The sequence below is a fragment of the Hyperolius riggenbachi genome, chromosome 10, assembly GCF_040937935.1.
Source record: "Hyperolius riggenbachi isolate aHypRig1 chromosome 10, aHypRig1.pri, whole genome shotgun sequence".
Classification (NCBI taxonomy): Eukaryota; Metazoa; Chordata; class Amphibia; order Anura; family Hyperoliidae; genus Hyperolius; species Hyperolius riggenbachi.
This window is the reverse complement of record NC_090655.1, coordinates 198,292,232-198,318,666: the sequence shown is the minus strand read 5'-3', so window position 1 is coordinate 198,318,666 and position 26,435 is coordinate 198,292,232. Positions and strand designations below refer to the sequence as shown.

The 26,435-nt window shown below is 45.2% G+C and overlaps 1 protein-coding gene across 1 annotated transcript in view; it reads left to right on the top strand.

Moving 5' to 3' along the window:
• PATL1 (PAT1 homolog 1, processing body mRNA decay factor) overlaps positions 1–26,435 on the top strand; it is a 67,620-nt gene that overhangs the window by 2,741 nt on the left and 38,444 nt on the right. Inside the window, exons 2-7 of the mRNA XM_068255586.1 lie at positions 2,196–2,286; positions 11,452–11,645; positions 15,915–15,992; positions 16,885–17,070; positions 18,669–18,728; positions 23,572–23,655. Of these exons, the coding sequence (XP_068111687.1) occupies positions 2,196–2,286; positions 11,452–11,645; positions 15,915–15,992; positions 16,885–17,070; positions 18,669–18,728; positions 23,572–23,655 (693 nt within the window). The remainder of the gene's footprint in view (positions 1–2,195; positions 2,287–11,451; positions 11,646–15,914; positions 15,993–16,884; positions 17,071–18,668; positions 18,729–23,571; positions 23,656–26,435) is intronic.

Here is a 26,435-nt window from a genome sequence, read left to right as displayed (position 1 = left end):
GGAAGCTATATTGGGTAGGAGGAAGAAGCTAGGCACCAGGGAGGGAGGAAGAAGCTAGGCACCAGGGAGGGAGGAAGAAGCTAGGCACCAGGGAAGCTATATTGGAGAGGGAGGAGGGAAACTAGGCATCAGGGAAGCTATATTGGGGAGGGAGGAAGAAGCGCAAACCCGATCCTCCCCATAAAGAGACCGGAGCTGTGCCGGGAGGCTGCGCGATCACTGGATCCGGGGGGGGGGGGGTAATGTATAAACCGGGGGATTGGGGGTTGACGGAGACTCTTACTAGCTAGCCTAGTGCTAGCTAGAGGATTTACAGCCATTTGCCACATTTATTTATTTATGGGGGACTCCTGGGGCCACAGAGCGGTATGCCCGACAGTGTTGGGCATGCCGCTAAGGAGGTTAAAGAGAACCTGAGGTGGGGACATACAATTTTAAAAAGACCATGCTACCTGATCCGGGAAGCTGGGCAAATCAGGTAGCTGCCATCTCTGACGCTTCTGTGGCCCTCATCTTCTTACTTTCATTTCTGTGACCTCTGGGGTCACGACGCTGGAAGGAGAGCGAGTTTCTCTCTCAGCGTGCGGGGAGGCAGGGGAGCAGCCAGGGAGAGACAGCTGCCCAATGGCAGCTGGGGAAAACCTACAAGAATGCCCCCAGGGGGGCGTTTTGAGCAGGGAATCCCTCTCCTTCTTTCCCCTTGAGATTAGTGACACTCGTCTTCAATTTCGGGGGTTAAAGGGAACCTTAAAGAGACTCTGAAAAAGAATAAATCTCGCTTCAGAGCTTATATTCAGCAGGGGCATGCGTGCCCCTGCTAAAACGCCGCTATCACGCGGCTAAATGGGGGTCCCTTACCCCCCGAAATCCCCTCCTAGCAGCGCATCCCCTCTTCCGGATTAAGGCAGGGCTAATGGCCGCAGCCCTGCCTCACGCGCGTCTGTCAGCGCGTATCTCCGCCTCTCCCTCGCCCCTCTCAGTCTTCCTTCGCTGGGAGAGGCGGCGATGCGCCGCTGATAGGCGGCGCTTAGAGGCAGGGCTGCAGCCGTTAGCCCTGCCTCAAGAGCAGCAAAATCTATGACCGAGTTGGTCGTGGATTTTGCAGGGGGGGATTTGGGAGGTAAGGTCCCGTTTAGCCGCGGGATATCGGCGTTCGCTCTGAAGCAAGATTTATTCTCGCTTCAGTGTCTCTTTAACTGAGAAGAATGTGGATTTTTCCTTTTAAAATAATACCAGTTGCTCGACTTCTTTGCTGATCCTGTGCCTCTAATACTTTTAGCCGCAGCCCCTCAACAAGCATGCAGATCAGGTGCTCTGACTGAAGTCAGACTGGATTAGCTGCATGCTTGTTTCAGGTCTGTGATTCAGCCACGACTGCAGTCAAAGAGATCAGCAGGACTGCCAGGCAACTAGTATTGTTTAAGAGGAAACATCCATACCCCTCTCAGTTTAGATTCCATTTGAGGTGCGGCGGTGGGGGAGACACAGAGGCATGTCATGAGGGAGGAAACATGTCCCACCTGCCTGAACCCACCACCACCACCCTCCCCCACCGCATTGCCTCAGGTACACTTTAAGTCCATTCATAAATATTTTTGGGGATGGAGTATAAAAAGTAATAAAAGAGAGGTGTTCTCTTAATTCTCCAGAAGATAGAACACTAGTTCGACTGAAAAAAAAAAAGTTTCTTATTCAAAACACAGACAAGTGTTTCACGGTTACTAGCTCAATTCCTCAGGTCAATACACAGTGCATTTGACTATAGGTGAAGCCTATACTCTGTTCTAAGGCACTGTGTATTGACCTGAGGAAGCGGGCTAGTACCGTATAATTTATATTCAATATTCACAATTTCCCAGTCAGACCTCTTCTGGGAGGTAATAGTTTTACCCAAAACGACATCCGGCAGGGACGGTTTATTTCCCGAAAGCTTATATGGTGGTTGCAGGGATCTGCAACCCACCCTTTTAAGTATAAAGCTATATACTTACAATTACTCCTATAACTAACGATACTGCACCATTGCACTCCTGCTCTCTGTTTCCTTTACATCCTAAGTGTACCTCGAATCCACTGCGTGAAACACCTCAACCTTCCCATTCATAAGAAAGGCTGATGCTTTTGATCAGCTGACAGTTTGTGTTATGGGTTGTCCTGCAGCTAAATTGCTTATCTTAGTCACTGCTGTCTTTCAGTCTCTCGATGATGGTGATGGCTTCCCGGAGCTGGAGGAAGATGAGGACATTGACCAGTTTAATGATGATACATTTGGAGCTGGGGCAATTGGTAAGTAACAAACTGATGTTTTAAGCTGGCCCTGAACTATTCAGTCTTTGAATAAAAGATCAGTTTTCAAAATGTAGAAGAACAGACTCTAGAATTCCATTAACGGGAACCTACAGTGAGAGGGATATGAAGGCTGCCATGTTTATTTCCTTTTAAACAATACCAGTTGCTAGCAATCCTGTTGATTTTTTTTTTCTGGCTGCAGTAGTGTCTGAATAACACCAGAAACAAGCAGGAAGCTAATCTTGTCAGATCTGACAATAATGTCAGCGCATATATGTGGGCACTTTAAAAATCAATAACAATGTCAGAAACGCCTGATCTGCTGAATGCTTTTTCAAAGTCTATGGCGAAAAGCTTGGCGGATGAGCTTTTTGTCCCTTCTCAGAGGATTAGAGGACATGATCTGCACATGGAGGAAAAACGTTTTGGCCATTTATTTAGGAAAGGGTTCTTTGCAGTAAAAGTGATTAAGATGTGGAATGCATTGCCACAGGAAGTCTTTATGGCAAACTCTATACCTGCATTTAAAGGGGGCTTAGATGCTTTCCTTGCGTTGAAAGACATCCATGGCTACAATTACTCGGTAATGCCCAATGATGTTGATCCAGGGATGTTATCTGATTACCATCTGGAGTCGGGAAGGAATTTTTTTTCCCTTTTGGGGCTAATTGGACCATGCCTTGTAAGGGTTTTTTCGCCTTCCTCTGGATCAACAGGGATATGTGATGGAGTAGGCTGGTCTTTGTTCTCTGGTTGAACTCGATGGACGTATGTCTTTTTTTCAACCAAAATAACTATGTAACTAAGTATTAGAGGCAGAAGATCAGCAGGATAGCCAGCCAACTGGTATTGCTTAAAAGGAAATAAATAAAGCAGCCTCCATATCCCCCTCGCTTCAGTTGTCCTTTAAACAATCCCAGTTTCTTGCCATCCTCCTGTTTTTTTATAGCATCCGTATTGTTTGAATCACACACCTGAAACAAGCATGTGGCTAATCTAGTCAGACTTCAGTCAGAAACACCTGATTTGCTGCATGCTTGTTCAGGGTCTATGGCTGAAAGTATTAGGCCGATGATCAGCAGGTCAACCAGGGTATTTGTATTGTTTTAAAAGGAAATGGATATGGCAGCCTTCATATCCCTCTCATTTCAGGTGTCCTTTAAACTGGTGCTTCTGGTTTGTAATGTTTTGAACGTTGAGGAAAAATTTCTAGAAGAATTGCACCTGGCACAAAATGTAGCAGGATTTGTCATCCACAGAAAACGGGGTGGTTAGGGGCTCTTTTCCACTATGAAACTCAATCGCGTTTCAAACAATTTCCAAGTTTGTAATCAGGGCTGTGGAGTCGGTACAAAAATCTTCCAACTCAGACTCCAACTCCTCAGTTTATGAAACCACGACTCCAACGCCGACTCCAGGTACCCAAAATGGCTCCGACTTCGAATCCTCGACTCCGACTCCTTAGTCTAATACTTAACAGGGCTGTGGATTTTGTACAAAAATCATCCGACTTCAGACTCCTCAGTTTATGAAGTCAACGACTCTGGGTGCCCAAAATTGCTCCGACTCCACAGCCCTGTTTGTAATTGCTATTGAGCTACTATACTCTGTATAGTAGAGCTCAATCGCATCCAAAACGCGTCAGGATGATGATTGCAATCGGGCCAAAATCGCAATCGGATCGCACTAATGGAAATAGCTGCTGCCGTTTCCATTAGTTTTACTGTACCCTGCGTTTTGGGATCAGTAGGCAATCAGATTGCAAAATGCAGGGTAGTGGGAAAAGGGTCCTAACTCCTCTTGATATTTACTTGGTCAATTAGATGGCTCTCATCAGATGTCTTACTTACATACTGGACAATAGAAAATGTGTACTCTGGTAGAATCAGGCAAGAGATACAAAGAGGAATGGGGAAAAATGAAGTACAGAAAGAGCAAAGGTCTAATGAGGCTTGAGGAACAGGAAAAGCTGAGGTGTAGGGTAGGCCTGAACAATAAATCGTTTTGAGATTGAAATCGCGATCACGGAAATTTTTATCCCTCTCTGCAGTCTAGCTGTAGCCCAGCAGTCCCCTTTACCGCTCCGTGCAGCGGTGGTTCAGCACCAGTGATTTTTGCCTTGACGGAAGCGGCTCACTCTCTCCCCGAACTTCCGCCTACTAGTGTGAAGGAAATCAGAAGAGCGGGTGCCCGCAGGCTTTCAAACTCGTGGCGGCTCACTCTTTCCAGCACCTCTACATCACTAACTGGGTGGACGACAGACTCCGCCCACGTGCCAGGGAGGCTGACCATCACATTTAGTAATACGGGCAGCAGACTCCGCCTGCAGGCTCTCACAAAATGGCAATGTATGCAAAAGGGGGACTGAATGACACAGCTTCACACTTGGGGGAGCTCACTCCTCCCAGCACCTCCATGAATTTAGCTGGGCACTGGGCAGGCAGACTCATATTTTGTAATACAGGGAGGGGGGCAAACTCCACATCATTTGCTGGGCGGGCAGCAGACTCCGCCTGCATGCATGTAAATCAAACTGTGTCGTGGGCAGCAGACTCCGCCCACACCCCTGTCATTAAAGTTTTGTATTGCCTCCTTTGCACAGTGTGTCAGCAACTCAGCATGATAATGATGATGATGGTGTGACTGACTGCAGTGGTGATCTATTCTTTCTGCATTCTGAAAAGTTGCAGTGGGGCACTTTGAATCTGTGCAAACTAAGGTGCCACATTCCTAAGCCATAATTGTGGTTGCAGGGCAGGCTAGTCTTGATAACTGTCCAAAGCAAAGCTTGACAGGTCTACACAGAAAGCCAGAAAGTTAAGGAAGGACTCTAAGTGGCCATATTGCTGCTCACACAAAGTGAGCCTAGTTGTGAAATCGCAAGGCAAGCTGTTCCCCCTATGTCCAGAGGTGGTAATCGACTAGAGTATCGTAACTGTCTTAGCGTGAAGCTGTGAACTGAACAATCCTTTGTTACGGGCCTGGGGCCGTCTTCTTGCGGCAATAACGTGGTGGCTTACCAATAGCTCCAGCTCCTCATGCTTTGAAAACTCTGGCAATGGCTTTTGCTGCAGACCCAGAAGCGGAGTTAGGTTTAATCTCCAAGACAAACAGCACGTCAGTCATTTGGAAGTATTTTGGCTTTGAGACTGCAGACGTGCAACAGAACCAGATACTGTGCCAGACCTGTCACGCTAAAGTTGCAACCAAAAGTGGAAGCGCAACAAACTTATACCGGCACTTGAAAAATCACCACAAGCATTTGCATGAGGAATGCATGAGTAAAAAGTCTGGTGACAAGTCGAGTGAAAGTGATGCTCAGGCCCACTGTAGTAAACAATCTACAATTATTCAATCTTTTACCAGTGTGACGCCATATGATTCCGGCAGCAAAATACATGGGGAGATAACAGCAGCCATAATGCACTACATTGCCAGTGACATGATGCCTGTTAACACTGTCAATAAATCTGGATTTAAAAACCTTCTCTGCACGCTGGACAGAAGATATGCGATAGCCTCCCGCACCTTCTTCAACCAAGTTGCCATCCCACAGCTGTACACAGAGTGCAGAGAAAAAGTAGTGAAAAATGTGCAGTATTACGCCACAACTACTGATATGTGATCAAGCAGAACAACCGAACCATATCTGAGTTTGACTGTACATTTTGTGAATGGCGACTTTGAAATGAAAAGTCGCTGTCTGCAGACCGCATACTTTCCCATCGATCACACCGGAGAGAATATCGCACAGGGTTTGAGAGAGTGTCTGTCAAGTTTGGGTCTGAGAGAAGAGGACCAGATGTGCATCACAACTGACAAGGCAGCAAACGTCATCAAAGCAGTGGAACTTAAGGACTGGACCAGACTTCAATGTTTTGGACACAGGCTGCATCTTGCAATTGAAAATGCTGTTAAAGATGATGCAAGAGTCAAGCGGGCAACTGGACTTTGCAAACAAATAGTTGGTGTCTTCTCTTATAGCTGGAAAAAGACAGTGCTGAAAAAGGCACAGCAAGAATTTAATTCACCTGAGCACTCACTAACTAGAGTGCAACAAGATGGGGTTCAAGGCAAACAATTATAGTGACGGTGTTTGAACAGAACAAGGCATTGTCTCAGGTTCTGTCTGAAGACAAGACAAGTCACCTGGTCTCCACTTGGCAGGACACAGATGTCCTTGAATCAATCAACCATGCCAATGGACCTCTGCAGGAATTTACAGATGCTCTTTCTGGTGAAGCATATGTAAGTGTGTCCTACCTGAAACCAGTTCTCCTTCTGAGAACATCAACCCTAAAGGCTAGTACACACTAGCAATTTCGATTGGCCAATGATTGGTCAATTTTACCACCTCCATGTAGTATGAGGGCAAAACAGATTTTCAATTCTATGCAGATTATATAGATAAATGGTCATACTACACGGAGGTGGTAAAATTGACCAATGATTGGCCTATCAAAATTGCTAGTGTGTACTAGGCTTTAGTGAAAATGAGAATGCAGATCTTACTAAGGGAAAAAAAGTCCAGATCTCTTGCCTACATTGAAGATACAGTGACCCAGCCACACAGGAGTTACTGGATATATCTTCATTCCTTGATCCGAGATTCAAGACTGACTACATAAGTGCAGAGAATGTCCCAGACATCAAAGAAAAGGTGCAGATTCAAATGGAGCAGGTGGCACAAAAGAAGAAGAGGGCTTGTCTTGGCACCACAGATGCCATGCCCCAGGGTGCAGCAGAGGCAGCTCCATACACCACTGGGAAGGGAAAGCGGTCACTGGGCAGCTTCTTCAAGAGCAAGGCTGTGCCTCCTCCGTTCACCATCCAGTTGGAGGATGCTTTTAAAGGGAACCTTAACTCTAAAAAAAAAAAGTTTTACTTACCTGCGGCATCTACCAGCCCACTTTAGCCATCCTGTGCCCTCGCAGTCACTCATGGCTCCTCTGGTCCCCTGCTGCCAACTAGTTTCGTTTTTGCTGACTGGGAGTCGGCCTGCCGCCATGCGTACGTTTTTACGCATTCCTGCTCGGGCAGGAAGCTATTGCAGACATCAACAAGTAAATTTTACGCGTTACGGGTGTAATGCGTAAAATTTTACGCATTAATAATCAACATTTATATAGCGCTTTTCTCCTGGCGGACTCAAAGCGCTCAAGAGCTGCAGTCACTGGGACGCGCTCAAGAGGCCACCCTGCAGTGTTAGGGAGTCTTGCCTTGAACTCCTTACTGAATAGGTACTGACCCTAGCCAGGAATAGAACCCTGGTCTTCCATGTCAAAGGTGGTGCCCTTAACCATACACTATCCAGCCACTATCCAACATTACAACCGTAATGCGTAAAAATGTACTTGTTTTCTGCAATAGCTTTCTGCACCAGCAGGAATGCTTAAAAACGTACGCATGGCGGCCGGCCGACACCCAGTCGGCAAAAACGAAACTAGCTGGCAGCAGGGGACCAGAGGAGCCATGAGTGACTGCGAGTGCACAGGATAGCTGCAAGGGGGCTGGTAGATGCCCCAGGTCCCCAGGGGGACAGCCGTGTCACACGGCTGTCCCCAGTACAGCGCTGCTGCTGATCACAGCGCAGTACATGTAAATACACGCCGGTTTTGCCGTGTAACAGTCTTCCGAGCGGAGACCACCAAACGGGAGATGCGCGCGCAATCTCCTGCAAAACAGAGCCCCAGGACTTTATGTCGGCGTCAAGCGGTCCTGGGGCTGCTGCCACGCCCATCGGCGTGACGCGGTCGGCTAGAGGTTAAAGCTGAACTGGACAACTACCTGATTAGTCCAACTATTGATTGAGAGCAAGATCCACTAGCTTGGTGGAAAGTGCAGAGTTAACTTTCCATGGTTGAGCAAAGTTGCTTGTAAATTTCTGTGCATACCAGCCACCCGTTTACCATCAGAGAGATTGTTTAGTGCTAGTTGCAATATTGTCACATGCCAGCACGCATGTCTAAAACCATCCAAGGTTGACATGCTGGTTTTCTTGACCAAAAATCTGTAAAGAGTGATGTACAGTTGTCTGGGATAAAGTTGTTACATTTTTGAGATTTTGTTTTGCATGTCACTCTTAGTGTCTGGCTATCGACTGTTAGCCTTCTTTTACATAAGATGTATTTGTCATTTTTCATGAAAGTTTCTGCATGAGTGCAACTGTTGGGCAAGAGAAGACCCTTTTTGATGATTTTGGAAATGTTTGCACGTTTTTCTATTTCTTACATATTTAAAGTGAACCTGATCTGAAGCATGGGCTCAAAATCAGATACTGACCCTGAAGAGAGGGAAGCCCCAGGATCCTTGAGTCTTCCCTCGCTTCTCTGAAGCCCCCCATTGCAGAGTGCGGCCCTCCTTCCTGGATCATGGACTGGATGGACGCGCAGTTGAACGGAGCCCATGGCTCCGGCTTACTGCACATGTGGGGGCCGGAAGAGGAGCTGCGCGACCTTGATGTGATAAATGACAATGCCTTGTCACTAATCTTCCAGGGGGCCGCGCTCAGCGACGGGGAACAGAGTAACGAGGGAAGCCTCAATAGGCTTCCCTCTCTTCAGGGTAAGTAGTAGTAGTATCTGATTTTGTACCCAAGCTTCGGCTCGAGTACACTTTAACATAGTTTACATTTTTTTTGCATGTTATGTAACTGAAAAGTAAGTTTTTTTTTTTTTGTTTGTTTTTGTTTTTTTTTGCACTACTGAGGATAACGATGGCTCTTTTAGTTCTTCATTTGTAACAAACTTTAATAGGAAGAAGCATCCATGTATTTATAGCTCTTAAGTTTGCTTTATTCAGATCCGTCACAAAGATACACAACGTTTGGAGTGACTGCTGGCACCAGTCTGTCACTAACTTGATAAAGGAGCAGCAGTGAGTCGCTCCGAAACATTGTGTACCTATGTGACAGATCTAAATAAAGCAAGATTAGGGCTGATGTACGCTGCAAGTGCTTTTTAAAGAGGCACTGAAGCGAAAAAAAAACTATATTATGATTTATATGTGTAGTACAGCTAAGAAATAAAACATTAACCACTTCCCTACCACGCTATTTTGTGCTGATCTGTGCTGTGTGGGCTCTCCAGCCCACAGCACAGATCAGGTTGCAGCCAGGCCGATCAGACTTCCCCCCCCCCCCCCCCCTTTTTTCCCCACTAGGGGGATGTCCTGCTGGGGGGGTCTGATCGCCGCCGGCTGCTTGCGCTTGCAGGGGGGGGCTCTTCAAAGCCCCCCTCCGCAGCGCTTCCTGGCCTCCTTCCCCTTTCCCTCCCTCTCCCTCCCCCTGTGAGCGGCGCAGGACTGATTTCCGTCCTGCGCCTGATGGGATAGGCTTTAGCCTATCAGGTGCCGGTGATCCCCGGCCAATCAGAGGCCGGGGATCACCGATCTCCTCTACGGCGCTGCTGCGCAGCAGCGCCGTATACATGTAAACACCGGGGAAGGTCTTCCCCGTGTGTTTACATTTACCCTGCGAGCCGCCGATCGGCTCGCAGGGTGTTCACGGAGACACCCTCCGTGAACTGACATGGAACTCCATGGAATACACTTCAGGATTCAGGGGCGTGTATATACGCTCCGAGAATCCGGAAGTGGTTAAGATCAGATACATCAGTCTAATGGTTTCCAGTACAGGAAGAGTTAAGAAACTCCAGTTGTTATCTCTATACAAAAAAGCCATTATCTCTACAACTTTCAAAAGTCGTGGAGAGGGCTGTTTTCTGACTTATTATCTCAAGTGCTAGTTAACTGTTTACATTTCCTCTGGCAGAGGAGAGTTCATTAGTTCACAGACTGCTCTGAATGAATCATTTTGAATGCTGAGTGTTGTGTAATCTGCACATATTATAGAATGATGCAATGTTAGAAAAAACACTATATACTTGAAAATAAAAATATGAGAATATTTTCTTTGCTGCTAATCTTCTAGTAATTATTCATAGTACACAACCAATTCATTAATATCATATATTTTTTTTCGCGTCAGTGTCTCATTAAGCACTAGTGATTTGAAAAAGCTCTGCTAATGCAATGCTATGGACAATTTCTACAAAATCACATCGCTCCAGAGTAAACACACACACACATAGCATTACATTAGCAAGAGCTTTTAAAATCACAAAGCGCTGCCACCTACAAAAACTCTTGTAGTGTGAACCAGCCCTTAGAGTTATAAATACATGGATGGCATTGGTGCCCACTGCCCAGGTGCTGGCTGCTGCTTCCTATTGCGATTGGATTGGTGATCCATAAGCCAGGCACATCGCCATTCATGTGATGGGGTGCACTACTGCACTGGATTTCTATAGGAAGTTACTGCTGTTAGAAACTTTAAAGAATGTTCATGCAAGACACATGCATGTTTCTCATTAATAAATACGTTAATTGAAAGCAATTCTTGCCTTTAATTTTCATCATTGCATTTTAGATTAATAGCCATTTGTTTTGATAAATTCACATTATGCAGTAACATTTACAAACATGCCAGAAAATGACATCATACTATCAATTTGATAGTGTGATGTCATTTTCTGTCAGTGCATGTTTGCAAATGTTACTGTGCACATTTCTGTTACTGTGAAATTAGTGATAAAGCTTGATTTGAAGAAAAGTGTGAATGGAATAGAAATCACAGCGCGTTTGCGCTGGCTGAATCGCAAAACCGCAAACCGCTAGCGATTTTACAATCGCTACGGTTTGCTTTTTAACATAGGAATCGCGGTAGGTCATTTCCACTACCGCGATTCGCTTTTGTCGGGAACGCGAACGCGCGGCGGAGCGATAATTGCCGCGATTTTGCTATGCAGTGCATAGCATAGCAAAATCGCGGCCGCAAACGTCGGGAATCGCCGGTTTTGCGATTCAGCAATCGCTAGCGTTCAGCATGAACGCTAGCGATTGCAGGTGGAAAAGGGCCCTTTCTGACAGAAATCGTGCAATTCAATCTTTTCCTAAAATCGGCCAAGCCTAGTGTAGGGTACAGAAAATGCTGAATTCTAATGAGGCACGCAGGAACACTAGACAGGGATGGTGTGAGAAAAGGATATTGGCTAGTATTTGTTTTTACAAATAGTGGTATAGTAGCAGAAGTGTGAATTATTATGGAACCGTATGTGCTTTTTTAATTGTATCAAAATTCAGTGTTTGTTTATTTTATTATAGATGATGATTGGCGAGAGGAGCACGATAGGCTGGCAGAGATTCAAGAGAAGCCACCAAGCGATCACATTTTGGCCAGAGGCTCCTCCCCCATGATTGACCTGCTTGGGGAACAGCAGGAGGAACTGGAGCACAGTTTGAGTCAGCTAGTGAGGGAGATTGAGGAGCCGGCCCTGCCAAGGGGGTCACGCACACAGGTAAGTAGTGGGAGCCTAAATTGGGCAAACTGATTTGTTGTTGAGCTACATGTTGTTCACCATCACAAAACAACCATTTTATAGACAAGACAAATAATATTTATATTGCGCTTTTCTTCTGGCAAACACAGAGCTTGAGCTGCAGCCACTAATGCGCACTAAGTAGCAGAGTTAGGGAGTCTAGCCCAAGGACTCTTTACTGAATAGGTGCAGGTTCTTTTACCTTTACTTTAATCTTTCTGTTTGCCAACACTAGTAGACTTGTAGTCATTTTGCCCTCCGTAGTTTGGTACTTGTAGAGTATATTGAGACAGTCACATTGCTAAATTGCAGACTGTGTCCAAAGAGTTGATGAATGATTAATACAAATCATTAATACAAAATATTGAAAACTGAGTACAGCAAGATCTCGGTTTCCAAATGACAGAGAAAAATGTAAGTGTAAGACAATCCATTGAATCCATGAATTCAATAACTGGATGATATACATGAGCATTGAGGTTTACTGTAGATTACAACATTGTACACTTGAGGACTAAAACTGTTCATGCTGAATATAATTCAGAGATGGATTAAGATGTAACGGGGCCCTAGGCAAGGTAGTAGATTCGGGGCCCCTTGGTGGTCCTTTTGGTAAGCTGAAGTGAAGACAAAGAAGATGTCACGTGGGCGCTTTGACACCCACTAGGCCTCAAGCACCTGCCTGGGTCAGGGCTTTTCAACCCTGTCCTCAAGTACCACCAACAGTGCATGTTTTGCAGAAAACCACAAACATTCACAGGTGAGGTAATTAGTGTCTCAGCAGAGCTGATTTAACTACCTCTGTGGATTTCCACAAAACCTGCATTGTTGGTGGTTCTTGAGGACAGGGTTGAAAAGCCCTGGCCTAGGTTACCTGATGGATAATCCTGCTCCTTGGTGGGATCAAATTAGAATAATTCCATAAAAGAAATGGATCTGGGTGTCTTGGTAGATTTTAAAGACTGTATCCACATGAAATGCAATTGCTTGCTTGCATTAGATTAGACATGGATGAAAGTGATTTACAGTAATTTCTCTAACCATTCCAGTGTATGACCTTGAAATGAGACTCCAGGCTCCTCCTCTTAATGAAACACAATCAGCAAGAAGTTTAAAAGACCCCACCCTACCCCCCTGTCTCCAGTATTCTTGCATTTCCGGCCTGCCGGGGACACATTCAGCATGTACCAGTAAAGGTGCCCATACACTCGTCAGATTGGCAGCAGATAGATAAGAAATGCATCTGATGATCTATCTGATGCGTTTTTAGAACATTTTTTACCAGGATAGAATTCCAATAGATTTCAGTTTGAAATCTATTGAAATTCGATCTGATGGCATTTTTTTGCCATCAGATTTCCATTAAGGCCAATGCAAACTGATAAGCAATCTCATCAGATCGACCTAAATTTTCCATCCTGCCAGTTCGACAGAAATCCATCGAAATCGGCCATCGATCGGTCGATTGGCCAACCGATTTGCAATCGATCGATCGGGATCGGTCGGCCAGAAAATCGGCTCAGTGTATGGGCCCCTTTAGACTGGATAGAGGGCTATACAGGTGGCTATTTTGGGGGAAAAAGCTCCTTTCCTGGCCTGTGATCAGGCGCTGGGAGAGTTATTCCTAGCCTGTACTAGCCAGCTATTTATAAAGCTACTGGGAGGCCGTGCATGCACCTGAAAGAAAAACTCAGTTCCTATGCAGCACGGCGTCCGCTTCCTGGGAAATCCCTTCCGACGGCAGGCGAAGTTGTCACAGGCGGCCATGCGACTGAAGAAGGGCGGAAGTTGTGGTGACGTAGGTGGGCGCGTGATTGCGTTATTCATGGCGACCAGTAGGCGTGGCAAAGAGGAAGTCTCGGCGGCTGACCTAATTTTGTAGCTATACAAAGCAATAGTTAAACCAGGCCTTGAATATTTAGTTTAGTTTGGTACCTATCTATTTATTTATATATTAAAGTTTATATAGTTTACACAGCAAATCTAGCTGCAAACAACTTCAACAGTATATGATTATTTCTTCCTGTGATACGAGAGCAGCCATGTTCTGTTTGTCACATTACACACAGGCAAGCTGCTGTGCATCTCCAGCGCATACATACAAAAAGGACGCTGGAAAAAAGGGCGTGGGATATAGACGAAATTACGAATGTTTATAGCTTATAAAGTGCTAAATATGTGTAATAAATGGAAATGAAACGGCAAAATACTGTCTATAACAAAAAACAATATTTACACTTGTATTAAACATAGTAATACAATTGTAGATATTACAGGTATTTTACTGCAACTTTATCTGTACTGTAACTGTACTCTCACACAGATCTATCCCTAACACCTAGACCCCCCCCCCCCCCTTTGTGGAAATAAACATAATTTAATAAATTGTATATATTACAAATATTGTACTGTAACTATACTCTCACAAAGAACCCTCCCTGTACCTATCCCTAACCCCTAGACACCCCCCCCCCCCCTAACCCTAACCACCCCCCGGTGGTGCCTAACCCTAACCATCCCCACTGCACAAACACCCTTACACATATAAACAATATGTTTAGTCATTAAAAGTCCTCGGACCTCTCCTTTTCTCTATCTACACCATACATGTCAAACTACGGCCTGTGGGCCAAATTTGGCCCTCAGAGCCATTCAATTTGGCCCTCAAGTGGTTCCCTCACTTTGCATTATGTTTGGCCCACTCTAGACCACCAGGAAAGCTATATTGGAGGTGAAGCCCTAGAGCACCAATTAAGCCATTTGTGGGAGGCAGGGGGAAAGTGCTAAACACTAGGGAATTGTATAGGGGAAGGTGGGGGCCTCCGGACACGAGGGAACTATATAGGGGAGTGAGTACCATTAGACACCAGGAGACTGTATGGGTGTTGGAGGACAGCCTTTAGAGACCTGGGAACTTTATAAAGGAGGAAGGTGGCCCGTAGACATTGAGGTTTGTCCGCGACTGGGTCCCAGTGTACAATTTTGACCTACTTTGCATTTGAGTTTGACACCCCTGATCTACACATATGGTCTTGATTAACTCATCAGCTTCTTTGGTTTCCTATATCACCTATACGCTGACGATGCCCAGATCTAAATTTCAGCACCTGACTTGGACACCTTAACGACCCATGTCCCGGACTGTCTCAATGCAATCGTCTCTTTCATGTCCTCCCGCTTCCTGAAACTAAATCTGGACAAGACTGAAATAGTAGTCTTCCCACCTCACAGCTCATTGCCCCTGCCAGACATCACTATTTCTGTTGATGGCACCTCCATAACACCTGTCCCCCAGGCTCGCTGTCTAGGTGTAATTATGGACTCGAATCTCTCCTTCAAACCACACATTGACAAACTATCCTCCTCTTGTCGCCTCCACCTAAAAAACATCTCCCGCATCCGCCCTTTTCTAACACAGGACACTACCAAACTTCTGGTGCACGCCCTGATTATTTCCCAACTAGACTATTGCAACTCTCTGCTCTGTGGCCTCCCTGCCAACCGTTTAGCCCCGCTAGAGTCTCATGAACTCTGCTGCATGACTCACCCACCTCTCCTCCCGCTTCTCTAGCCCAATCCCCCTCTGTCAGTCCCTTCACTGGCTGCCAGTTACACAAAGGATACAATTTAAAATTGTTACTCTCGCCTACAAAGCTCTCCACAACATAGCTCCTTCCTATCTAAATAAACGTATTTCCAGATACCATCCTACACGCAATCTCCGCTCTGCTAACGATATTCTTTTGTCTTATTCCAATGATCACCTCTTCCCACTCCCGCTTGCAAGACTTCTCTCAATCCTCTCCCCTCCTCTGGAACACTCTCCCTCAACACATCCGCCACTTACCCACACTTACTATTTTTAGGCGCAATCTGAAAACTCACCTCTTCAGGCAAGCATACTCTCCTATCTAGGACCCCGCCCACTAACCACCATTTCTACCACTCCACACACAGCTTCCCTTTACCTACTGTCCTATACCTTAATCGTTTAGACTGTAAGGCGTTTTGGCCAGGGCTCTCTTCCCCTTTTGTCTCACAATGCTGTGTAATGGGAGTACATACCTTAATAAGGGACGTGAAGGACTTTCGATAAAACGGACCTAAAATCTGTGTATATCTAGGTTTTTTTGTTTTTTTTTCATATAATTGACATTTGAGTACAGAAGTGGTTTTTTTTGTTTTGTTTTGTTTTTTTTCCCTCTTAAACTTACGTGCTGCCATGCTTTTCCCTTCCTCCCTTTCTAGCTTTCATCTGGACTAAACTCGAGCATATGGGAGCCTTCTCCTGACTTGCGGCCTATCAGGGGGCCTTTACTTACAGAGGTAAGAGATTTTCTGTCTTCATTTTGGAAGTGGTAAATTTGCTTTGGCGATGATCAACCCTGCCTGTAGGCCACCTAGATGAGTTGACACACATTTGTAGCGTGCTTTAGGCGTCCTCTAAGTTCAGGCCATTGTGTTTGCAGTGTGATGCTCCGCCTGCACAAATCGTCCTACATGGGACCCTGAGGCAGAGTGCACCGACAGGGTCCTGTATAGCTCCGTATACCCCTCACCATGTGACGTATTCCCTGCTGGGATTGCTATCATTCATCGCACGCGCACCACCATTGACTTACATTCTGCTGCCGCGGAAGTCCGGTAACACGCTGTTAACTTTGCGGCGGCTCTGGGGCAGATCGGGCACTTCCGATGTGACGCGGTAGGTGTGCTAGGCTGCATTGCCTTGCATTGTCGATGCATTACCATACCGTAAAACAAGGTAACGCAACACACACTTGCGAGGCAAGTATAAAAGGGGGCTCCAAGTCCATAGACCAGCCTTGATAAAGTTGGGCTAAGACCCTCCTACTGAGTGACCACTGCCGTTTCATTAATGGGTTTGTATACTGAATGGCAGAGCTTTGCCACTGTGTTTTTCTATTAAAGGATTTGTACACCTTGGGTTTAGGGCTTTTCTACCAATCTTTTAAAGGTTTTCAGAGTTCCGATCTTTATAGTTGCCTGCGCTAGACACATGGTGGAAAGATTTCTTAATAGTAATAGTAAGGCAAAGATAGAATGGTGTATGTACACTAGGTTCCCTGTTTATGGGTTGTGGTTTGTTTCTTTTCTGTTTCATACATGGATCTAGAGAAGTGTATGCAAGTCTGTATGTTTGAAGCTTTTGCTACCAGGGACTTCATAAACCTTACCGTTTGCTTTTCATTAACAGGATATGAGTCCGCTATCCTTATTAGAGGAGTATGGCCTGGGTCCCAGCCGAGATGACACAGATTGTGATGCCTCTGAAAGAGCTCTGCCTCGCCGGTCAACATCTCCAGTAATCGGGAGCCCGCCTGTACGAGCAGTTCCTATTGGAACTCCCCCGAAACATGTCGGCCCCATGTTCACTCAGCAGGTAACCACATCAACTTGAGTGAACTTGTTAGCATTGTCAACATTGGTAAACTGATACTGCTGATTAGTTGTAGGTGCAACAAGTTGTATGAAAGTGTCTTTTCCAAACCCCGGGGGAGAACAATGTTATCTCCTGTTGCCTGGCTGAAGTAATCCACCAGGCGAATTGCTGTCCGAGTGGTCGGAGGCATCGGGGCTGCTGTACACATGCTGGATTCTCAGCAGAGCTAGTCATTATCAGCTGCCTTGGCTGAGTTCCATCTGTTGTGTATACAGGCCTCAAATTAAATAATCGTATCTATCTTCCTTCAAAAAAAAAGACCGTTTTCTAAGCTATCCCAAAGTTTTTATTTTATTTTTTTAAATCTAGTTTTTAAGTTTTTACGATTTCATTGTCTCTGCTCAATGACACCTTCATTAAAGTTTTGACCCTTTTTATCTCTTTCCTGCTCACAGAAGCCATTTTCTGCCAGGAAAGTGTTTTAAGGCTATAATTCCTCAGTGAAGGCTTTGCGATATTGCTGACAATTTTCCCAATGACCAGAGATTTTTTTTTTTTTTTTTTTTTTTTTTTTTTTCCCCCAAAACATTTTTTGAGCAACAAACGGTTGTTTCTGTGATCTCACGACATGAGTTCAGGCGCAAACGTAGTTTAGCGGATCAGATCTTAATGTTTCAAGATGACTCCCGTGCAAAATACCGCAATTTCTAGAAGCCTCGTTCACGCCCGTTGTGTGACGTCGCACATACCCGCCGGCCGGAAGATGGATCAGGGGAGCCTCGTCATGGTGGGACGTCACTGGGATCAATCTTCCTGGTTCCCAAAGTGAGTATGTAGCTTAAAGGGAACCTTAACTGTAAAAAAAAAAAAAGTTTTACTTACCTGGGGCATCTACCAGCCCCCTGCAGCCATCCTGTGCCCTCGCAGTCCCCCGCTGCCAGCTAGTTTCGATTTTTTTGCTGACAGGGAGTCGGCCGCCCACCATGCGTATGTTTTTACACATTCCTGCTGGTGAACGAAGCTATTGCAGACATCAACTACATTTTTACGCGTCACTGGTGTTTGGTTTTTTTTTTTTTTTTTTTTTTTTTTTTGTACAGTTAAGGTTCCCTTTAAGGGTTACTCTATAGTCTGACCTGGACAGAAGCTGTCACTTGCATACCTGATTTTAAACTCTTTCAGGCAGAGAAAGAGGGAAAAAGAAGGAACACACCAGTTATTTGCGTGCTCGGCACTGTACATACGTCTATCTTATCATGTCGGATGTCACCTTGTATATCTTTTAAGTGACTTCCATCACCTGCTCCCTATTTCTCTTTGTTCTGCAGCTGTCACAGGCTGACAATTATGTGGTGTAGCCTACAGATGGTAAAGCTTAATTTTCCTGGGCATTTAGCATTTGAAACAAAGATGAGTAAATTATCCACTATATTAGGGCTCTGGAGATGTAACTTGGTATTGATTTTTTAATTACCTCAGTTTAAATCGCAATTGCAAGATTTCTTGTTGTTAATAGTTTGCGGTTTCATCACAGTTTTTATATTATACAGCAGCTTTGTTTCATTAAATGTAATGAGAATATTTTGACTATTCAACAGGTTTTGTGCCCAAATCCTATCCACATTCGAGCTTCTTCATCGCCATTCAACAGCCATCCGGTAAGTAACAGCGTAATCGTTTCTCTGCTGCATAGTTACACAGGTGTGGCAACCTGAAATCTACGTGGAAGGAGAAAAGAGTTGATGACTCAATATTTGCTGTAGGGGAAAATGTCATTTTTCCAGACTTTATGGGTGGAGCTCATAGCACTACTATAGTTAGTGTGACATTTTTAGTCAAGCTTGCATGAATAGGTTTTTTGTGTTAAAGAGAAACCGTAACCAAGAATTGAACTTCATCCCAATCAGTAGCTGACACACCCTTTCCCATGAGAAATCTTTTCTTTTTCACAAACTGATCATCAGGGGGCTCTGTATGGCTGATATTGTGGTGGGAGCCTTGTTGCATTGTGGGAAATAACAGCTGTTTTCAACTGCCAAAAAAGCAAACAGCATCTCCTTCCACTGACATCACCTGGCAGCAGTAAAAATATCACTATGTGATAAATGTTAGAATGTAAATCAGGGAGAGGAAAGATTTTACAATGAGCAAACACTGGCTAAATCATTTATACACAATTATTGTACAAAAATGTATTACATTATTTTCACTGGCGTTACTCTTTTTTTATTTTCACAAATGGCGCACTTGAAGAAATTCTACACTCACAAATCTGAAGTTGAATGTGTTAATTTTATATATTTGATATATGTGGTGCTCAGGTCCCTTTTTAACAGAGGCAGAGTTTGGCTTATCTCCCCTGGAGAAACACTATGTGCTAATAAATTTACATTTCCAAGACACCATTGACATCTCTTCAGGAGAGGTAAGCCAACCTCTGCCACTGTTTGACGGGACCCAAGCACCACATATAACAAATCTATAAGAAGAACCCCCTTAAAGAAAACCTGAGACAAACTCCTTTGTAGAAACTGAGGCTCCATGTATGGGCAGCAGTACTCAAGTGTCCACTGCTCCCCCCCCCCCGTTCCCTTCATTACCATGTAAACATTCCTATAAGTTCCATGTTGCAGCCAGGTCACGCCCTACTGCACAATCACTGGCCCAATGGCGTGTGTCCTTGATTGCGCTCCCATGGCCAGGAAGTCGTTATGTAGTGCACATGTACAGTGCAAGACGCGTCCACAGTGGTGCATGACCTGACTCATGGGGGCATTTACAAGGGAACGGGGGGGGGGGGGGCAAGTTGAAGTACCTGCAGTGATGTTTAGCTCCCCTAGATGCCGCAGTGCATGCCGGGAGATGTAATGACATGAAGACTACATCTCCCAGCATGCACTGGGGCTTTTGAGGGGAGTTCAATATCACTGCGTTTGCTTGCAGTTCTGCAGCTCGGGAAGAGAGAAAATGAAGGCTCTGATAGACCGGGGGCTACAGTCCCTTTGTAGGCAAGTGGATTTCCGCAGTATTTACGAACCTCTTAAAGGGAACCTAAACTGAGAGGGATATGGATGTTTCCTTTTAAACCATACAATTTACTTGTCAGTCCTGCTTATCTATTTGGCTGCAGTAGTGGCTAAATCGCACACCTGAAACAAGCATGCAGCTAATCCACCTGATCTGCATGCTTGTTCAGGGGCTGTGGCTAAAAGTATTAGAGAAACAGGATATGCAGGAGAGTCAGGCAACTGGTATTATTTTAAAGTAACAGATATATTGATGCGCTCCCTTATCCCACCTATTCTAAAATATTTGTACTGAAGGTTTGCTGCAATATGTTCAAATGCCACATAAACATTCTTTGCAATAAAAATCTATTTAAAACATTGCTCTGTCTTACAGTCCAATTTAAATCTCAATGTAGGTCAATGTTACCAATACCAGTCAACTGTTCTCCAAACCGTGATCAGCCAACAGTTCTCCAAACTGTGCTCAATATTCCACTGCAGTCTTTCCGTGAATATCCACCTTGAGAAAGAAGCAAAAATACAAATCATCGCATAGACTGTATGTCACTTTTCTAGAATGCCACCTCGCCACTATGTGAGAGGTCCCCGTGTGGTTTTTACAAAGATCACCATTCGTTTGTGTTCCGCCACCAATAGGAACCGCTCTCACCTTGTGTGGTAGCTGCCCTGACCCACAGACAGCACCAGTATAATGGTTAAGGGTTCTGCCTCTGACACAGGAGACCCGGGTTCGAATGTCTGCCTGTTCAGTAAGCCAGCACCTATTCAGTAGGGAGACCTTGGCTACTGCCTATAGAGCAGCTCTGGCGCTTTGAGTCCGCCAGGAGAAAAGCGCGATATAAATGTTCTGTCTGTCTGTCTGTCACTCACATGTATAATTCCCCTCTGGCAATCAGCTTCCTTGGATGCTCCTGAAGTCACTCTCCCTCAGACATATGCAATATAAATAAACATATCCTTCATTGCACAGGCTGCTTAAAAAGAGTCTGAAGCCTAATAAAATAATTATTTTTACCTGCTACTTATGTAAAGCAATATCAGCAGTACTGAAAAGCCCTGGGGATGCGCCGTTTCAGCACTGCTGATATTGCTTTACATAAGTAGCATGTAAAAATGATTATTTTATTAGGCTTCAGACTCTCTTTAATTACTGCTAGGCATCCACCACCAAGAAACTTGAGACTAGCACGCCATGTGTTGGCCAAATCACCACAACAGAGCACCATGTGCCCAGCACCAGCAGGGACCGAGCTCACCTCTTACAAGGTCTGCCCCAGTCACAGACAGCGATAACGGCTTATTAGCACAGTCCTGGCGTTGATGCCCCTCTCCTGCAGCCTCTGTCCTCTCCTTGTGGGTCACCTCACAGCTTATAGTTTAAATCTGCTAAATAGATAAGGCTTCTGTAGTGTAAAATCTTTTATTAAGAGCCATACAAAGGCTGCAGGAGAGGGGCATCCACACTATGCTATGCTAAGCTAATAAGCATGGGTCCATGTTGGTGCTGGGCACGTGATGCTGGGTTTTGGCGATCTGGCTAACACCTGGTGTGCAAGTCAAGTTTCTTGGGGCGGATGCCTAGCAATGTGGGCGTGGCTCGGAGACGCTAGGCTGGAGGAGCGTCCCCAAGCAGCCGTACGTGCCAATGCCGGTTCTCTGCGGCTGGAAGTAATCGCATATCGCTGGATACCGGTACCTGTTAAATAAACCGTGGGCCGCCGCGGAGCAACACCGCTACCTAGCAACATAGGAGGCCTCACGTGAGAGGCACAGCACTGTGAACTGACAAGTTTTTAACTTGAAAGGTGAAGCTGACATCTTTAGCAGGCTGTCATTGCTAATTGCAGGCCCAGCGGAAGTACTTTGCTTATAGACTGTCAATGCATGAAGGCATTATTGGTGACACTATGGTTTCTAAAGGCACATGGATTTATTTTGGCAAGGATTGAGCAGATGCTAGTGCTGTATTTAAGAAGCCAAATTCATTGCCATCTGATAACTATAGACCAATACAACGTTGACACCTGTTCATTGCACACACATGCTCTAAAGGGTCGGCCGATCCAAGTGTATGTGAGTTGTTGTATGAGTGAGTACGGTTCTGCTTATGGAGCACTCTTATTTTATTTTTTTTCCAGCCCAGTTTAATGTTTTTAAATGGGGTTTGGGTTTATGCAGAGTGTTGTTCACGTTCACTAATTTTTCTATCAATAAAGTTGTTGTTGCATATAGTTCATGGAGTGGCGGTTGCATGATTTTTGGTTATCAAACAAACCAACCTCTTAAGAGAGGTTTGTAGAGTGTGTGAGCTTTTGGGGGTGCAGCGAGCCTGCTGGATATGGTTGCAGGCCGTGCAAAAGTGCTTGTATGGTAGTTGTGATGTTTAAAATGTTTTACCTGTGGTGCACAACCATTTACTTTAGTGTAAGCAGTGGGGAATGGATGCCATGTTATTGAAATGATGCATGTGCTGTTCAGTCATCTGAGCACTTTGTCTATCAATGACCAGACAGTCAAAGGATAGTGGTGGTGTGACATTACAGTAGTGTAATGTAAAAGTGGGGAATTTCTGTTTCTAAAATTCACTGCATGACTCAGGAAGTTGTACTAGGTTATGGATTTTGAGTATCTGCCTCGCATTCACTACAAATTATTCAGTCTGGCAATATGTTGCTAACGCCACTGAAAAGCAGTTTGCCATGCCTAGTGTACGATTGCATTCTTTCCAGTCAGGCTGCATTTCCACTTGTGCGGTGCGAATCGCCGCGGTAAAAATTTGCATGCGGATGTGAAATTCGCATGCGGGTCCATGCGAATTTTCATGCAAACTCGCATGCGAATTCGCATGGATGACGATGTATGCGAATTCGCATGGATGACGATGTATGCGAATTTAACTATGGCAGTGCTGGTGTCCTTTTCCATTGTTTCTGTGCGAATTCGCATGCAAATTCGCATGAAAATTCGCATACCCAAACCTCATGCGAATTTCCTATTAAATATATTGTATGCGATTCGCATAGCGGTATGCGAATTCTGATGGCTCTGCCATACGAATTTTTTCTGCACAGAAAAACGCAAAGGAATCCTGAGGCAGGGGTCACATTTGTCTTTCAGTTTCTACACTTTGCAGAAAACTGAAAGACAAGTGTGACCTCTACCTTACATCAGCTAATGTAATTTATAGAGAAAACTGACAAAATTGCGCAAGATGAAGTTTTTTTTTTCTGCGTGCAAAATCTACATTCAAGTGTGACCTAGCTCATTGATTAACATGAGTTCTCAGTTGAAAACAGTTTTTCTGTGCAGAAAACGCGCACGAAAGCCGACAAGTGTGACCCCTGCCTAACAAGTGGAAACAGTCCCATTCACTTGTATTGCTATGCGAATTTGCATGCGAAAAACGCGCCCTCACTGATTTTTCCCAACAGACAATAGTGTAGAATTTATTATAGTATTTCTGTCTCTGCAGAGTAACCCAGCAGCACTTTTGAGGCACCCGTTCCCTTCCGCCCTCTCCCCACTACAGCGGGCACAGCTCCTGGGAGGAGCACAGGTAACACGCAACATGCTTTTGTATTTGATGCTGTGCTTTATATTTGCATCTTTCCAAATAGTCTTTTTGCAGTGTATGTATCTTCTTTAACCTCCTTGGCGGTAACCCCGTGTGTGACACGGGGTAAGCCGCCGGAGGGTGCCGCTCAGGCCCTGCTGGGCCGATTTTAATAATTTTTTTTTTGCTGGACGCAGCTAGCACTTTGCTAGCTGCGCCAGCACTCTGATCGCCGCCGGCCCCTTTGCGATCGCCGCTATCTGCTGCGGCGCGGGCCCCCCCCCCCCCTCCAGACCCCAGCGCTGCCTGGCCAATCAGTGCCAGGCAGCGCCGAGGGGTGGCCCGGGACTCCCAATGACGTCCCGACGTCAGTGACGTCGGTGACGTCATCCCGCCCCGTCGCCATGGCGACGGGGGAAGCCCTCCAGGAAATCCCGTTCTATGAACGGGATTTCCTGATCGGAGATCGCCGAAGGCGATCGAAGCGGGCGGGGGGGTGCCGCTCAGCAGCGGCTATCATGTAGCGAGCCCTCGGCTCGCTACATGATTAAAAAAAATTTTTTTTAAAAAAAAACCTGCTGCGCTCCCTCCTGGCGGTATTTTTCATACCGCCAAGGAGGTTAAAGAGTTCTTATTTATATTTCCTCTGTCAAAGGACAGCTATCTATAAAACAACTTTTTTAAAGAAAAAATTACTGTATGTTGGGGCACACATTACCACAAGTTCTAGGAGCAATGTCTTTCTTCACACAAGCTCTGCCTCTCTGCTGTAAAATCACCTCCACATTTCCAGGTACAGAAAATCATGGCCCTGCGGGACGGAACAATTTTCCTGCACAGGGGGTTGCAATGAACTCCTCCGTGTATACTGGACTAATCACCTTGCTGAAAGAATCTTATTTAGTTGGTCATAAGGGGTTAAGTTTCCAGCAATGTGTGTTTATTGTCTTCACTTCTCTGATGGCTCTCAGTCATCAGGAATCAGGAATTCTTTATTTCGCCAAGCATGACTAGGTCATGCCCGGAATTGGTTTTGGCACAGAACATATAGCTCAAGGAGAGAAAGAAGAAACAGAGGACAAGCAATTACATTTACATTATATCACACTTAACATTTGCGTTACATTACATTAGCAGCAATTTTGCATCACCCGTGACAGTACTGAAAAAGTCCTAGAATGGCCTATTTTTTCCAATAACCCTCCAGGACAGGTGCTACATATGAGATTAGGGCCCGCCCCCAACAGGAAACACAAAGAACTAGCTCTCTATAAGTTCCACCTCTAATCTCTACCTGCCAGTTCTTTGTGTTTCCTGTTCCGGGGAACACCTAGCTCTCTTAGCTAGTTGTGGTCAGCAGCCAGGCAGTGCTGAGGCCATAAGAACTACTATAATGTAGCCCTGTCCTGATGGATATGGTGGCTACCTGGTATCCGGCGTCCGCTTTTGTGGAGGCTGAAGGCGGCTTTGGAGGCAGTCTTGGCGGAGGCTATCCGCGTGTCGGAAGGTGGCTAAACCTGGCGGAGGCGGAGAGGTAGCTGCTAGGTGGGAGTACGCTGAGCAGGGTGTCCGAGCGGAGCATGGGCAAGCCGGCTGTCAGCCATGTACTTCCGCCCTTACGGAAACGTCACGTCCGGTGACGTCATTTCCGCTTCCGGATCACGCGTCTGTCTAGAAGCCGCGGCGTCCATCCTCACACGCGGCTGATGTGTCGGAGGAGATGGACGCTAAACAGAAGACGGCAGATCAGGTAAGAGGCAGTGTCGGAGGACAGGTCGCCCGTCTGGTCTGCGAGGTCTGATGTTGCTATAGGCCGCAGTCTGGTCAATGGAGGTCTGCAGGGGGTACTTGTATTTGCCTATCTCTGTGGATCTTTTTTATAGCTTGAAAAGATATATATTGATCATGTGGGCGGCTGTTAAGGGTAAAGCAGTCTGGTTATATTACTCAGAGCACTCGGTTGTTTTTCTACTGATATAAGGATATGGTGAATATTACTATTTGGTCATTGTTACTTATATAGTATATGTGATGATTAATCTCATACTGAGGCAGAGCATGGCTTCATATGATTTGATATTATAGGCTGAACATAGATTGGCCTTCAGGATATATATGGTATTAACATTATATTATGGCATGATGTTAGAATAGCTGGTGATTTTACTGAAAAAGATGGTCTTAGGATAAAACATTGATTATGTTATTTGTATGTTTTCCTAGGATGCTATGGAGTCTGATAACTCTGATAGGCCCAGGAGTTGCATTCTATGTAACAAACCTTTACAACAACACTGGCCAAAAGCATCATGTCAGAAATGTATATCTAGTATCATTAATGAGGATAATACAGCTTCATGTAAAGATTTTATGTTCACCATGCGGCAAGAGATGGTGGAGACCTTTAAGGCATTTAGAGAGAGTCTACCAACTACCTCAGCACAAGATCAACAATCAGTGCGTCCTGTTAAACCCAAGAAGGCTACGAGTAAATCTCCCAGGATAATTTATTCCTCAGAGGAAGAGCAGGATAGTCACCATGACACTGGTGAACCAGAATCTAAATCTTCTGAAGAATTGTCAGATTATGAAGATCCTGAGGATGCATTTAAGTCTTCTAGGTTTAAATTTGCTTCTGAAGAGACGGAGGAATTGTTGAAGGCAATTTACTCAACCCTTGATATACCCCAGAAAAAGATCTCTGAGAAATCCTTACATGATAAGTTGTATATGGGTATGGAGCCCTCTGAGCAACTTTGTTTCCCAGTCCACAATTCAATGAA